The sequence below is a fragment of the Bombyx mandarina genome, chromosome 25 (assembly GCF_030267445.1).
Source record: "Bombyx mandarina strain Sakado chromosome 25, ASM3026744v2".
In the NCBI taxonomy this organism is placed as follows: Eukaryota; Metazoa; Arthropoda; class Insecta; order Lepidoptera; family Bombycidae; genus Bombyx; species Bombyx mandarina.
In genome coordinates, this window is record NC_143231.1 from 11,704,048 (window position 1) to 11,719,763 (window position 15,716).

At 37.7% G+C, this 15,716-nt stretch overlaps 2 protein-coding genes across 6 annotated transcripts; both read right to left on the minus strand.

The window, feature by feature from the left end:
• Positions 1 to 835: 835 nt before the first annotated feature.
• fau (protein anoxia up-regulated protein fau) lies at positions 836 to 2,446 on the minus strand. 2 transcript variants are annotated; one of them, XR_016325364.1, is made up of 3 exons: positions 2,286 to 2,443; positions 1,422 to 1,850; positions 1,215 to 1,354 (listed from the first exon to the last, which is right to left on the minus strand). XR_016325364.1 is itself a non-coding variant. In XM_089738321.1 (2 exons), exons 1-2 carry the CDS (start codon positions 2,346 to 2,348, stop codon positions 1,058 to 1,060), a joined length of 360 nt encoding a protein of 119 aa, XP_089594447.1. In that variant the 5' UTR covers positions 2,349 to 2,446; the 3' UTR covers positions 836 to 1,057. The 2 variants fall into 2 exon arrangements, 1 of the variants encoding a protein (XP_089594447.1); XM_089738321.1 differs by lacking the exon at positions 1,422 to 1,850 and having other exon boundaries at positions 836 to 1,354; positions 2,286 to 2,446.
• A 1,421-nt stretch (positions 2,447 to 3,867) lies between these two features.
• On the minus strand, positions 3,868 to 14,784 carry Rox8 (TIA1 cytotoxic granule associated RNA binding protein Rox8). Of its 4 annotated transcripts, none has more exons than XM_089738299.1 (5): positions 13,501 to 14,764; positions 11,394 to 11,435; positions 10,895 to 10,990; positions 5,944 to 6,013; positions 3,868 to 4,655 (listed from the first exon to the last, which is right to left on the minus strand). In XM_089738299.1, exons 1-5 carry the CDS (start codon positions 14,362 to 14,364, stop codon positions 4,537 to 4,539), a joined length of 1,191 nt encoding a protein of 396 aa, XP_089594425.1. In that variant the 5' UTR covers positions 14,365 to 14,764; the 3' UTR covers positions 3,868 to 4,536. The 4 variants fall into 4 exon arrangements, with proteins under 4 accessions (XP_089594425.1, XP_028031314.1, XP_089594427.1 ...); XM_028175513.2 differs by having other exon boundaries at positions 5,944 to 6,031; positions 13,501 to 14,717; XM_089738301.1 differs by lacking the exon at positions 11,394 to 11,435 and having other exon boundaries at positions 13,501 to 14,784.
• Positions 14,785 to 15,716: the final 932 nt, after the last annotated feature.

The window sequence follows — 15,716 nt, forward strand, 5'->3', positions numbered from 1 at the left end:
CAAAATGAGTCATGCTGAGTCATGTGAGGTCGTGCTGAAAGCAGTGCTCTTTGTGCTTAGCTTATCCAGCGGTGCTCGATACAGCAGATTTCTACAGCTATGTAAATGAATTTTTATGTACATCTGCTGATGAATTTACAATCGTTTTCGATACTCACCTGCGAGAGCCTCGGCACGTAATCGATGTACGGGATATGATAGTACGGGAGCAGAGACGATAGGTAGTACACTGAAGACAGAGGCTGCTGCGAAATATTCCCGTTGGTACAATTTTTTGATGTGTAAACACCTTCGTTTGTTTATTATATGATCTGTGCTCTATATATACCTATAGCGCATAAGTTCTAGTTCATGTTCAATTTTTTTGTAAAATTATGCTAAAATTAAGTATATGCTAAAATTAAGTAAAATTAAGCTGATGGCCGTTTTGCCAATGCTTTCAATAAATTAAAAAAAAAAATACCTATAGGGCGTGTTTAATTTTCCTCTCACTATTCTTTTATCCGATTTTTGTGTATCTAAATAGTTGTCAACATATTTTATTTTATTTTACTAGGTAACCATTTGTTGAATTTGTAATAAAATAAATGTCTAAAGCTACATAATTGTTGTATAATTTTAATTTGCTAACTTCGTGTTGGCATACGTAAATGAGGAAATTCTTGATATGTTCCGAGTTTGTAATTTCGTTGAACAGTTATAGAGTTTATCTTTGTATGTTTTTTAATCGTAAAAGTGTAGCCAACAAAATTTAGGAAACATTTGTTAGTGACAAAGATCGCGCTCATCATCGATCTGTCAGAAGTCAGGAACAGAAACACAAAGAAAAAAGGAATATTAGAAAGTCGCAAGCTTTATTAAATTTCAGTCTAAATCACATAAATAATAATTTTAACTATAATAAATTACATAGAAAGCTAGATCCACGTCCACTTGTCTATTAAAGTAGAGCGATCACATTGCGTTACAGCGAATACTGATTATGTGGTTACAAGAGAGGGTGCCGGGACGGGGTTAGGAGTTAGGACAGGCTAGGGGCTGGTCGGGAGCCGGGACGCTAAACGCGATAAGAGTAGTGACGGTAAGTGGTGCCGTAGGGCAGGCGGCCGCTGCTGGTGGACGAGTAGGAGTAGCCTCCGGGACCGCCGAGGTTGCTGGAGCGTTCGCTGGTGTAGGAGTAGCCCCCGGGGCCGCTGCCGGTGCGGCGCTCCACCGTGTTGCTGTACGAGCTGCGCTGAGGCAGGCCGCTGCCCGCCGAGCGCTGGCTCGTGCTCGAGTACGAGTACGAGTACTGCTCCTCGGCACGACGTGGCGCGATCGGGTCGCGGTCCACCACCACGTAGTGCCGCGGCGTCTGCAACAACCGCGTCCTTAATCGCCATCCGAACGCCGCCCGCCCTCGCACCGACCCGACCAATTACCTACTCTAGCGAGCGAAAGCGACACACGACAACGAACGACTCTGCCACCGCGCAGTCCTCTCAGTACGTGGCGTAGTTACTGTAGTAAACGTGACGATGCGCCGCGTGCAGCGGGCGACCGTGCGCCTGGGCGAGCAGCACGTCCATGTGGTCGCGCGGCGTGCCCAGAGGGTCCGCCTCGAACATGCGCTCCCGCTGTCCAACGGTAGAAAGCACACGCGCGCGCGTTTGTTCGCGCGGAGATACGTAAGGCGCGAGAGGCGCCAACTTCGACTCCGGTTTCGGCGGGATGTTTTGTTTGGTGACGGGGTCCAACACGGAGGCGCGCGTGCCCGGCTTGGTGCGCCGCCCGAAGGCCGTCACCGGGTCGGGCACGAGACTCGGCCGCGGCACGAACGGCACCTTCTCCCAGTCCCCGAGCGTCGACCGCTGCAAGCGGAGAATTCCCCGTTAGTCGGCCGAGCGCGACTCCAGCCGTGGCTATATTTGGCGCGCTAGGTGGCTCAGCTTTCCGACTCTGCGCCTCGACACGGAACGACCCACTTGCGACACGCAAGAACGTCCATAGCGGACTAGGACGAAATAGTCGAGGTCAGACTGGCTCTCTTAACGTAAGCAATCGTGTTTACAAGCGAACTCTAAAACGGAGGCAAGTATTAACTTGGGAAGACGACAATTAGCTGTCCCGTTGACGGACACGAATGAACAAAACTGAAAAGAGTACGCCTATGTGACTGGGGCGACTTGTCGTCGTAGGATCATGACGAGGGTCGAGTTGGTGCGAGGGGCGTCCGGCTCCCGGGGTATAGTGGAGCGAGGTACAAGGCACGCTCGGTGGGTTAGAGGGCGGCGGCGCCTACTTACCGTCACGCTGTATGTGGACCTGTAGGGCCGACGCGTCGTGTAGAAGTCACTCTCGTATACCATGGTTAATGCTCGTGTTATCGTTCGGGTTTCACTCGCGACGGCTGCTGCTCGACTGAAGCCCAAGCGAGCGCCGCGATGCCGCGCCTTCGCGTCCCTCTTATTTTTAGATCACTGTCATTGCAATTTTCACGTCACAGTTGAAAAGCTCCCGCTTTAAATTCAAATTATGAAAAGACGTGTTTTAATGTCAGCAAGTGGGTGAAGGTGATAATTAATTAAATATACCTAAAGGTAATGCATTCCTACTTAAAATAAATCAACTTTTAACAAAACATCTTTATACCTACAGCTTGTTGATGCAATTCAGAATCTAAAAGATTTTTCAGTTTACGAGTACTCCACGAATTCCAAATATTTTGAATTCTAACATGTGAGTAGGTGGTCTGTAGTAGGTGTTGACTTTCATGTTTGATTCACTTTGTTCATTCCAACCTTTCATCGTAAGCGGCGGAATGACGCAGCAATAACGCACATTAGGTACGTAATTACCAAACGTAACATCTTTTGGTATTTCTTAACAGCGTTTAAAAGCGAAGTTGCACCCGAAAGTAAATCACAGCCGCTCTTACACTACTATCAGTGAGAAGATAAGTAATTTATATGTTGATAAGACTGGAGTTCACTGATGGGAGTCTTGTAGGCCCGCTCGGGTAGGTTCCGTCTATTTATGCCGTGAGCCGTAAGAGCAGTAAATGTGTTTCAAGAATGGACCAGCTGTTGTACTGTAAAACAGGATTCAAGACGGGTGGCGAGGTTAACGTTATAGATGTCTATGGGCTCCGGTAACCTCTTAACACCAGGTTGACTGAGCTTGTCCGCCCATCGATGATAACAAAGCATCTGTTTACACAAAAGCGATGACCAAACTGATTTACACCGAAGACCAAACGCCTTAAAGATGAGTCGCTTCCAAAAGTTAAGGCCATGCCAGATGAATAATTCGGTTTACCTAATAGGATTTAGATCATGGTAGTTCTAACAGAAGAGATGTACATTGAGTAGCTTCCTAGAGCCACGATCACTGCAACCTATAAAACGAGCATCCAACTAATTGCCTACTTGAGCCCAGGGACCACATATGTGAATATGAATGCCGTCTCTCTTGAAACACAAGTCTCAGCAATAATGCGTATTATCTATGCTCAGCAATTTCTAATTCAACTGAGTCGGTATATAATTTACAAATAACAAGAGATCTCAATGGGCACTTGAAATGCAAAAACCGATTGTTTTCAGACGATCGTCTTCGGGATTATGTTTTTGAGGGATCAAAATTTTATCAATAATACAAACAACAACCAAAAATATGTAACTTAAATTATTTATTTCTCCTTTTACAAAATGACCTTTTAGAATAAAAGAATTTACAATTTTTCTCCATTCGATCGCCACTATCTACGTGGATTTAAATCACAAGGACCCGGATCGCTCTTTATCTATAAAATTTGGACCCAAAACATAATACAGTTTCATATTATAATTATTATTATTATAGTCTATACGACAAATCAAACATCCATTCCCAGACCCACTTCTTTATTGACATATCAGTTTGCCATTACAATAAATCATAACAATTCAGGTCAAACAAAACAACTTACGGTGAACTTAATATAAATATGCGTATCGGTCTGGTGAGCAGAGTCCAGGGATGCGGCGCGTCCGCCGGCCGCAATAAATATCAACCTTATGTACAGGAGTCCACACACGCGACAGATCCCCTCATAATAACCTCTTTAAAAAATTATAATTTATTTCGTTATGTCCTATCTATGAAGGTCTCGCCGCCGCAGCCGGCGCCCTCTCGCGGAGGCGCGGCGTCGCTCGCAGAGACTGCGTTTCACAAATCGACTTCTAGCGGTGTCTAACTCACGGATATTCGTTTACAGTCCCATTGCGAAACAGACTGGCTCGCTGACGTCATCGAATACAAATTCCACTGCAATATCAGTTCAGATAGAAGAAATTAACTGACTAGCTTTATAGAAAATATCATCTTTCATTATACATTAGATACATTAGTAAGACAGTCTTAGAGGTATTGCTGTATGTTCTCATAACGTTCGGTGTGACGTCACGGCGGCGCCGCGCGTCGTCATAGTCTGTCCCTCTGTGACCGACAGAGGGGTGGCTCGGTGTGCGGGGCGACGAGGGGCGGTGGTGCGGGGGGCGGGGGAGTGCGGCCTTGCTACTGGGAGGGGTACTGCGCGGAGGGCATGGCGGCCGACGCGTACATGAGAGGTTGCGAGGGGCCGCCCCACCCGGCGCCGCCGCCGCCATTACCGCCCATTCCCATGCGGTACCCCGCTGGAACAATAACATTATCACGTTTATTCCTTGTGCATATTAATAAATTACAATGCTTACTCGTGTGTATACGAATATTATATATTATATGCAACTATAATTTATCTGTCCGGTACCAAACCTCCGAAGCATGTTAATGTTACAAGTCCATGCTCCATATTCTGTCCAGTAAGCATTACATCGATTTTAATAAAATTGAAATAAGGCTCAAACTAGAATAGCACATGTTTCACAGCGGAAATAGACGAAACAGTAATAATGATTCGAACGGACTCAACACGAAAACGGAACTCAATAAAGACAAAATTTCATTTATAATAGAAATATACAGAACATTCGGATGTGGAAGTATACGTTAACCTGGCTCATATAAAATGGGACAGTTGTTTCCAAATTATTCCCAAATTATGTCCGCGAAAGAAACGGTTTGCTGTGTCGTCAGATTTATTTTCACTTGTCGTTGTGCCCACCATTGGGAAACCCCGGATTCATAAGATTGTTTTCCAGATAGACAAATGTTACTCCGCCTCAGGAATACCAGCAACCTATCAGTTATACTGTACAGCCGGTGGCCCAGTTTGAGATTTTGTCACCCACCCACCTTTAGATATAATCTCTGAGGTCTCAGTATAGTTACAACGGCTGCCCCACCCTTGAAACCGAAACGCATTACTGCTTCACGGCAGAAATGGGCAAGGCGATGGTACCTACCCGCACGGACTCAGAAAAGGTCCTACGACCAGTAATTACGCAAATTGTAATTTTGCGGGTTTGATTTTTACTACACGATGTTATTCCTTCACCGTGGAAGTCAACCGTCAAAATTTCTAGTACGTATTTCATTAGAAAAGCTGGTACTGGCCTGCGGGATTCGAACACCGGTGCATCGCTCAACACGAATGCACCGGACGTCTTATCCTAAAGGATAGCCTTAGGGTAGTCTTCAAACTCAGTTTAGGTTTAACAAGAATCGCATAAGTGACATTATAGCTCTTTATGTGTGAATTATATTAGTTTATAAGAATACTAGCTGTACCTGTCCGCTTCGTTGGGCATTTAAAATTAAATTATTATTTCTCACCCCCACAAAGATTGTCATCATCAACGCCCCCGCAACTGGTGTAGGGAGTCCAACACTAATATAAATATTAGCCTATCCATTAAGTACACGTATTTTCTACACGGATACCAAGTTTCAAGTCAATCGGATGCCTGGTTCAGTAGTTATAACGGAACATCCGTAAAAACCACTGTAGATTTATATATTAGTATAGATAAGAATATTTACCTGCCGCGGCGGCCTGAGGGTTGCTGTACGCGGCCGCGTACTGCTGGTAGTACCCGGGAGCCATGTAGCCCTGTAACGCAGGGTAACCCTGGAAATTATATGGGAAACAATATTACTTTGTTCGCCTCGACTGTGAGACGACAATGTTTACGTGAAAAAAAAAAGAATCATCTATATAAATTGTACAAGTGTTGATTATTTGCAAGCATAATTGTTACAATGGCTACAAATAATTTTAGTTGTATAATCTAGGCTGATTTTTGTTTTAAGCACAGGATACTAGCATTCAAATTTAAAAGAAAAAGACATCAAAACGTTGAATTACGACGTTCAATCAAAAAGTTTAGTTGAAATTAGACAAATAAATTAATTTTGGTAAATATTTGTGATAAAGATTAATTCTGTATATGTATTAATAAAAAATTGCATGTATGTGAAGTCTGTTTAAATAATAGAGGACTACCAAAACCTTTACATATTTTTGGAACTCTGACGAAAAGCCTCCTTGATTCAGATGACTGGGTCGAAACACATATCCCAACTTTTTCATGAAAGAAATATATACTACTTTTTTATTGCTTATATGGGTGAACGTGCTCACAGACCACCTGGTGTTAAGTGGTTAGCGGAGCCCATAGACATCTACAACGTAAATGCGCCACCCACCTTAAGATATAAGTTCTAAGGTATCTCAGTATGGTTACAACTGTAATTATCATCACTTAGTGATTTTGATATGCGAGGTAATAACCAACCACACGGAGTAGGTACCTGGTTGTATATTCCTTAGTGACACAGTTTCGTCACCGGCATGCCACTAACTATGTCAATTTAAAACAAAAGTGAAACATTTCTTTGTCACTTCGACTAACGTAATCAGGAAACTTTCTTCACAGTCAGTCGTTATACAATGGAAGGAAAATTAAAATTCCAATTTTACGAGCACGGATCTGGCAATATGCAAATCGACGTTCGTTCCAAGCGCCTAGCGTACGACACGACCATATTTCATCTCTTTTGTGTCGTTTCTTTTACGTGTCAGTTAAATATAAGAATTATTCTTTATGTAATAATCGGAATGAATACAATCTTGCTTCTATATATGTGGTTTAATGAGACAGAACATAATTTATACCAGATGATGTTTTTTTTTTTTGATAACGCCATCTTTTTGTGTCTTTAAAGTTAGTTGCCCTCAATTAAGAAAAATAGTATTACTATTCGCCAATAGATGTCGGGAAAAGTTGATTATTGAAAACACGAATATAACATTTTTTGAAAATAAATCATAGCTAGATCGATTTATCGCCCCCGACATCCCCTGTATACTAAATTTTATGAAAATCGTTGGAGCCGTTTCCGAGATTCAGATTATATATATATATTAATATGCAAGAATTGCTCGTTTAAAGGTATAAGATTAATAATTCGTGTGGCCTCAGTGTGAGGCGAGGACAACTGTCCAACCAAAGTCTCCATCTCACAGATTCAGCAACATTTGATTTTTGTTTATTATACATTGCGTAGTCAACTTGAAATACAGTAAAGGGCCCAGTCACCGTCCCTGCCTAAACCATCGCATGCGACGAAGGTCTCGGCTAGTAAATTAACCCACAGACACAGCCCACTGAGTTTCTCGCCGGATCTTCTCAGTGGGTCGCGATTCCGATCCGGTGGCAGATTCTGCAAAGCACTGCTCTTGCTAGGGCCAGTGTTAAAAAAAAACAGTAAAAGGAAAATGGATAATGTAGTACTCCGGAAGAAGATCAAATGTCGCCAAAAAGTATTATTATTAGAAAGACAGGATGATCAAACATCGAAAGTAGCAAAGGTAAATTTGAACAACACTTGACTTTTCTAGCTATGGAAAATAGCATTTAACGCGTGTTCACTTGTGGTCAATGGCCCCAAATTTGCACGTATTAACATCAAACAGTAGGGACATACAACGTTTTATATATATCAGCGCCGTAAAACAATTCCTCTTCGGTGCTCGAATTGACTGTCATAATTTATATTGACGCTAGTGAAGCTTTTCCTATCGCAATTCCCAGTTATGTTATTTTAGGGATCAATTATTTCAGTCGAAACAGCATTTTTAGAATCAATTTCACTATACTCTATTCCCATTACGAAGTCCCATGAGACAGATGTGATTATTATGTTCTTGTGTGTTTGTGTGAATTAATTGTATATAATTCACACAAACAGATTGATTGTGTGTTTTTTAAATGATGTTTACGACCATGAACAAAAAATGATTATTATTTCAAATTATTCGAAACATGAAGAGTTATGTTCTATGAAGTGTCAAAAGAGACTTCGTAATTGGAATACAGTATAGAGACAATTCTTTTCGCGCCTTAATTATTTCAAGCACAAGAGGTCATTAAAAAAAAATATCATGTACTTTCAATTTCGAAAATTCCCGGTTACCTACAAAACGTACATGATTTTTTTATTGCCTTTGTAAGCAGACGAGCATACGGCCCACCTGATGGTAAGTGGTTACCGTCGCTCATGGACGTCTCCAATGCTAGAGGCAGAGTCAATTCGCTGCCTAACATTGTATCAATCTAACGAGAGATTTCCTGTTTAAGCTAATTAAATCCACAAATTCATTAGTTACATTTAACGTTGCATGAATATTGTTCGATGTAGTACATTAAATCAGATTGAGCTGACGCGTTGTTTTTGATGCATTGAAATTGTTTTTTTTTTTTTTTTTTTCAAATTAAAAACCAATTTTAAAACTATAAAATCGTATATTACGATTAAGAAAAATGCTTATTTTCACTCGAGCATACAATGAATCGATTTAAATTCAATTCAGTTTCTGAATTAAAATTTATTATAACGTGCGCTCTCATATCCTTGGTTAATGTTTTTATTAATACTTATTATATTATGCAAGTACTTTCCTAGATGTCAGCAAGTACTGTATAGATAAAGCTTTTTAAGATTTACAAAAAAAAATACGATTAATTTACTTACTTAGTTTTACTGGTGATAATTGTAAGCCCGCGCGGGTAGGTAACAGAATCCTACCGTTCCGAATTGAAGGTTTGGAGAGACTTTACAGAACCTAGTCGCGATCTCTTCTCACAGTGGTCGACGCGGTTATCATCAGATGGGCCGTTAGCTCATTCACCCATCAATATCCCCATCATCAATCCAAATATTATTTAAAAAAAATAGTAAAATTAAGCCAATCAATACAATATAATTAACTAAAAATCCTGAGATACGTGGAGAATTTGTTTAAAAAAAACCCAGTCTTTATTATAGTTATATTTCGACACATTCATGGAATTAATCTTGCAAAGGATATTGAGCTAAAACTGAGTTACAGTGTTTTTCCTTGTGCACCTGTCGTTTTATTGCTGATAGTCATGGTACGAAACAAATAAAATATAACCGGTTTTCTTATTTTTTTGATTTTAAACTTTAGCATCAAATGTGTTGTTATAACAGAGTCGAATGCTGATATATGACGTGATATCATTCGGTGAGCAAGCAGCAGTGCGCTCGTCAGCACTAGCAATTGGCCGCGATGCAAAGACCTCAACGACTAAAAGAAGAAAGGACGCAACTTGTCCCTCAAAAATGAACCCATGATGCGGGATCAAAAAAACAATTTGCCAACAATGATTACGCACATTTTTATTACCTCGACTGTAAGGGGCCGACTTTGGCTTAGTAGGGATTTACTTTGAAATAAAAACAACTCAGAACTCAGGCTACAGACACACCTATTATTATGTACATCCCCCACCTGTCCTAGTGAAACTGGAAAGGCCTCCGGGCCCTCAGTAATCCTTCTATCATTACAAAAAAATATGTACATCGACCTGACAGACACGCAATGGACACAGCCTAAGCTGATAAAAGAAATATACGATTAAAGTGAATTTCAATGAAGTTTTTAAAAACATCGCCCTCTGTACTAACTCTTTGAGCGCGAATAGTCGATAGATCGACTATTATCTATTAATGCGTATAAAATGCGGAGCGTCGAAATACCGACTATATGCGCAGTTTGATTATATGGATGAGATATTGACTTGAACGGATGTATCTTAGCGCACGCGCGTATAACGTTTTAAATAAGTTATTAACGTTTATAAATAATCATTTTAATTATTTTGCTGTGAATTTAGCTTTAGTTTTTTATAAGGTACTTTTTTTTTCTATCGAAAATCTGCAAAATATGTATGAAAATTAACTCAGCACTAAAAGGGTTAGGAAACATTTATACACTGCTGTATCGACATCACTTTGTAACAGCCTAGATTTCTACAAACATACATGAAACCACAATGCCCACATAATTATAAAGAAATCTTTCCTTATTTGTTGACCTCAACAAACAATTTAACATCATTAGACGGGATAAAAACAATTATGGTCTCACTTTACTAATCAGCGATAACGTCCAACACTTGATAACGTTATTAATCACATAGCAACATCAAATTTGAATTTCAAAACAAAACTCTACATGAGTTTGACAATTTTTAAGCAAATACTGTGGAAAGAATTCCCAAAGGCAGTAAATAACTAATTAACTATTGCCTGCAGCTTCGTCTGTGTGGTCAAGGTCAATTAATTTATCTACTACATAATCTGTCCTATGTGACAATCCCGACCAAAAACTAACTTTAGAAAAATTCTGTCAATCCATTGCTTCTTTTTGAGGTGATGAATGGACAAACGAACAAACACTATTATAATAATACCAGTATACATACATATTTATACTTCACAAAAACGCAATGTACTGTGTATAGCAGCAACAGAAGGCATGGTGTATCTTTAGACAGAAACAATATTTAAACAAATGTCTAGTAGAACTTATACTTAGTACTTGCCACTTTGATTGCAGCGTCTACTACCTTTACTTATTACCTTAATATTGTTTAGTCTGAGCACACACATGTGGTTTATTTACCTGAGCATACCAATAGCCCATTCCTTGCTGATACGGGTAAGGATATTGGGACTGGCCGCCCATCGCTGGAGGCGCCGCCGACGAGTTGTTCCCGCTCTGAAAAACAACAATGACAATTACTAAAGCTCATTTGAGATAGTATTAAAATTCTAATAAATACACAAATACACTAAAATACATGTTTCTGGGACGAAACGACTTTGGAATCCCTCAAAAAATATTATACAATTAACAATGGATCATGCACTACTTCTTATTTATATAAGGGTCCCTCTAAAATATATATATTTAGACTACATTATCTAAAATTGACTGAATAAAGTAGATAACATTACATATTAAAAGTACTTTAAATTTTTTATTCTACTCCAAGAACCCTTGTATAAAATTACGACTCAAAAGCCCTTCCTCCCTTAGGGGAATAAAAAAGAACTAATAATGAATACAATTCTGGATGGAAATTCCACTGACATACAAAACGTAAACACAAATAGATAACCTGATCTGGGACCGTGCTGTTCGAGTCTGCCGTGTGTCGAACCTGTGGGCCAAAGTTACTACAAATGGACAGAGTTACTACATAATCAAAAAACTGTTATCAATTATGTACCATTCAATATTTTCAGGATATATTTTTATTATATTAATAATCTAAACAAACTATTATTGTATTGTAATGTATTCTATTGTAATCTTAAAATTTTTGTTATATAACTTTATTTATTTCTTTTGAAAGTGATATTCTGCTGATAATTTCTTTCACTATTTAATATAACTTGCAACAATTTTTTTTATCAATTTCAAATAACTAATCTGATAAAATTTATCTGTTCAGTCTAAACTTGAAAATTGTTAATTTTTTGTGTTAAATTCAGTACTAAATTTGCATATGAAATAATACTTTGGACCAAAATTCCGAATATTAATAAATAATCTAAATAGACTAGTTTAAATATTCAAACTTTCGATTGACAATTTAATTTTTCGTTTAAGTGTAATGAGTTTAATTCATGTTTCAAGAATCTACCTAATCTTGTGTTTTATTCAAATAGCAGCTAAACACTACCTTAACTTTTGCCATTATATCTCATGTGACATTTTAAGTTCAAGCCGTTTGGAAAAACTAAAAAGTCATACCAGTGTTGCATCATTTTCAGTAATTATCTTTATATTTATCTACATTGGCACCTTTGCGAGTTTAGTATTGTACTTAGACTTTGTAATAGAATTGTTTAATTCCTAAATATAAAATAATAAGATAGAATTTCGTTTTCATGATTAAAATTTAAACTAATTGATGCATCGTCTAAAATAGAATGTCAGCATAATAAAATTGTTTGAGAATAGATAGCAAAAATTTGTTTTTATTAATTAAATTTTATTATTTAATAATTTGTTTGTTCCTAATTTGTTTTTATCCATAGTCCACGTAAGTATGTATCAGCATCCTGTCCATTTATACTAAGAAAAAGGAAATGTGGTTGTAACGCTGGTAATAATATCATACTATAATAATTGCCTTAATCAAACAACTAACAAAAAGGAAAGTCCAATGACTGAAGTAAGCAAATGTATGTTTATCATTAATTGTTTTTTAAATTTATCATTAATGTACAGCAAAAAACCATCTTGCTAAGAATTTAGTCTGTAATTTACAAATAGCATTGACCTGAATTTCATTTGTGCATTATTTCTGCAAACTGAAATACATAAAGAGATTCAGTTGATGTTTATTGTCATTTATTCTTGTATTTTTTTTATAAAATTATTTTTATTAGCGCAGTTATGGTAAGGTCTTGACAACCTAACTTCAACTAATTGCTATTTTTGTTTAGGGGTGGATGGGTGTGGGTTAATAAATACATTGTTTATGAATTATTTCCACTATATAGCATTAGAAGTTTTATCTATACATTTTATCATGTTGCTAAGGCAACAGGATAACAATTTCAATTCATTGGCTATTCTCATGTAACTATTATTAGACAATTCCAATTTATAGAAAATACTTGAAATTATATGCAAAAATGTGTACATTTTACATTTTTATTATTTACACTGTTAATAAAAACAGGTTTCAAATTTATGCTTTTACTTTATGTTGTATTTCTCAAAAATTAAGGAAAATAGCCAACTGATCATATTATTACAATTTAATATGTTCAAAATGCTAAAATCGTCTTGCAAAAACTTGACCACAACAGGTGCAAAGGCCAGCTGTTTCATATGCAAATTAAATCTCACATTTTTCTATGAATTTCTAACCTTCCAAGATAGAGAATATGTATTTAGTATTTAGCAAGTATCTATTTAATTCCAGAAAGATATATATTGCATTTTATTATACTTATGAAATCCACTCAAAATACTGCTAAAAATCATCTTTTTAAAGACCATGAGATCCCTATCTATGTGGGTTAGTCAAATGTAGTCGGTAATGAAAATTATTTGTTTCAGATTCTAAAAGTTGTTAGTTCACTTAAGCATTTTTTAAGTCATATTCTCATTTCAAGCTAATGTAATATCCCAATTTAAGACTTATTTCTAGAAAGGGCAAGCTATAGACCGGGAATTATGTAATGTTAATTACCACAAATCATACAAACCTGGTTTTCAGCACCTCCATTCTCTTTCCCCCAGAAACATTTGACTGTGTGACCGCTTATTTCTGTATTGTGTGTAGCTTCTATGGCATGTGCAGCAGCTTCCTTTGTAGTAAACCTAATGAATGCATAGCCCTTATCTCTGAAAACTCTGATGTCCTGTATCTGACCAAATTGTGAGAATGTGTTCTGCATTAACTCTTCAGTAATAATGTTGCTTGTGAAACCGCCACAGTAAACTGTGGTGTTTGTCGGTGAGCTTTGATTATAAACTTCGTCAAATGTTGGCTGTTTTGCTCTCTTACTACTGGGCGCGCCTTCATTCACACCCTTCGCTGGTGGTTTGCGCGTTGACCAGTTCGTACGTATGGATCTTGATCCCAGCCACTGGCCATTCATTGCCTGGATGGCAGCTTCGGCATCTGCTTTCTTTACAAATGATACAAAAGCATAACCCTTGGATTTGAGCGTTTGAGGATCGCGTACTATGCGACAGTTCGATATCTCACCAAATGGAGCGAAGGCCTCTCGGAGTATGTTTGTTTCGATTTCTGGAGAAAGATCGCCCACGAATATGTGATGATGATTACTAGTGTCCGTCTTCGGCTGGTTACCAGGACTCGTCGCCCAATTAACCTTCATTTCCTTGTCGAGGACCACTCGCTTGTTCATGGCGGCCAGCGCTGTGGCCGCCGCCGTGTGACACGTAAACTCGAGAAATGCATACGGGTCATTTCCTGGCTCCCGTATAATCTTGCAACCTTTTACATCGCCTATTTGACCAAACAACGTACATAGGAAAACTTCTGTGACACTCGGGTCCAAATTACCGACGTAGAGAGTTTTCGGGTGGCTTTCGTCGCCCATATTAGCTTATCGTAATCTGTCGATTACTTTTTTAACGTCTATGAACACTAATATCAATATTAATCGCTTAACAACGTGTTATTTCATCACTTATAACATTGGATAACGAATAAATGAAAGAAAAATGTCGCAAACAGCGCTTAGAACTTCTCAAAAAACGATGCTGTTGACTCGTGAAACGTTCACTTTTCGGAAACAAACGCATCTATAGACGAATTTCCGGTCGAATGAATTTGAAATGATGGCGGGAGATTTTTTTAAACAAGTGTATGCAACCTTTTTTAATGAAAAAAAATAATAGAATTTATTAAAGGAACACGTGCAAATAATTTAATAATTATTAAATGATTTAAGTAAACGAAACATTAAAATATTGAATTTTAATAATATTAGCCATAGTAAATATAAACGGAGATCCATAAACAATATCAAAATCTTTCCGGAAACGAGTGTCAACTTGAAAGTCTATGACTCATTGTGAAAGTGCTCTTTCATTTACATTTACATTGGTGTGGATTTTTCAATTCTTGAAACATCATTGGACAAAGAGTTGTTGGTGCTGTATAATAACCAATCAAATGGCTTTCGTTATTAGTACCATAAGCAATCGTCAACACAATGAAAAAGAAAAAAACAAAACTTAGCCTTTGAAAAATATGAACAAAGAATACATTAATTTCTTTGTCCTTTACTATTATAAAATTAAATACCTACGCAATGAAATTATTGTTCATGGTTTTAGATATTAGTTCTAAATAACGAAAGAGCAATTTTTAATTACTTTTATCGCGGTTGTAGACTCATCTGTGACCTGACTTACAAGTAATTATGTAGTAATTTGATTTGCCTCAATGATAATTTGCGCGCTAATTTTACTGCTTAGGCTCTTCCATATTGTATTTTGTGTGGTTCGAGGTATGATGGTGTAAATGATTGATGCTTTTAGGGCTTTACTCTTTACAGGACTCCGTGTACATTACGTTCTTTAAAACTAATACTTATAGCGTGACATTAGAAAAAAAAAAAAAAAAATCATACAAAATATATGTAATTTTAAAATTTTACCGGAGACAAGCTCTACCTTGAAATTATATGAATATTTAAAATCGCCCAACTTCTGTGAAATTGTTTTTACCCTGTAAAGTATTATACGTTCTATAAAAAAAATGTATAATTGCTAATTAAAAAAGTAATATGTGGTGTCGTGGGACACCAGGTAGGAACGAAGTTCCTTCGGCTAATGTGGAATCGACACAAATTGCAAAAAAAATCTTGCTCAATTTTATGTAGGTTTTCTTGATTTTTCTCTAAAAATTTGGCTGATTAGTTTTTATTTAAGTACAAGAAAGTAT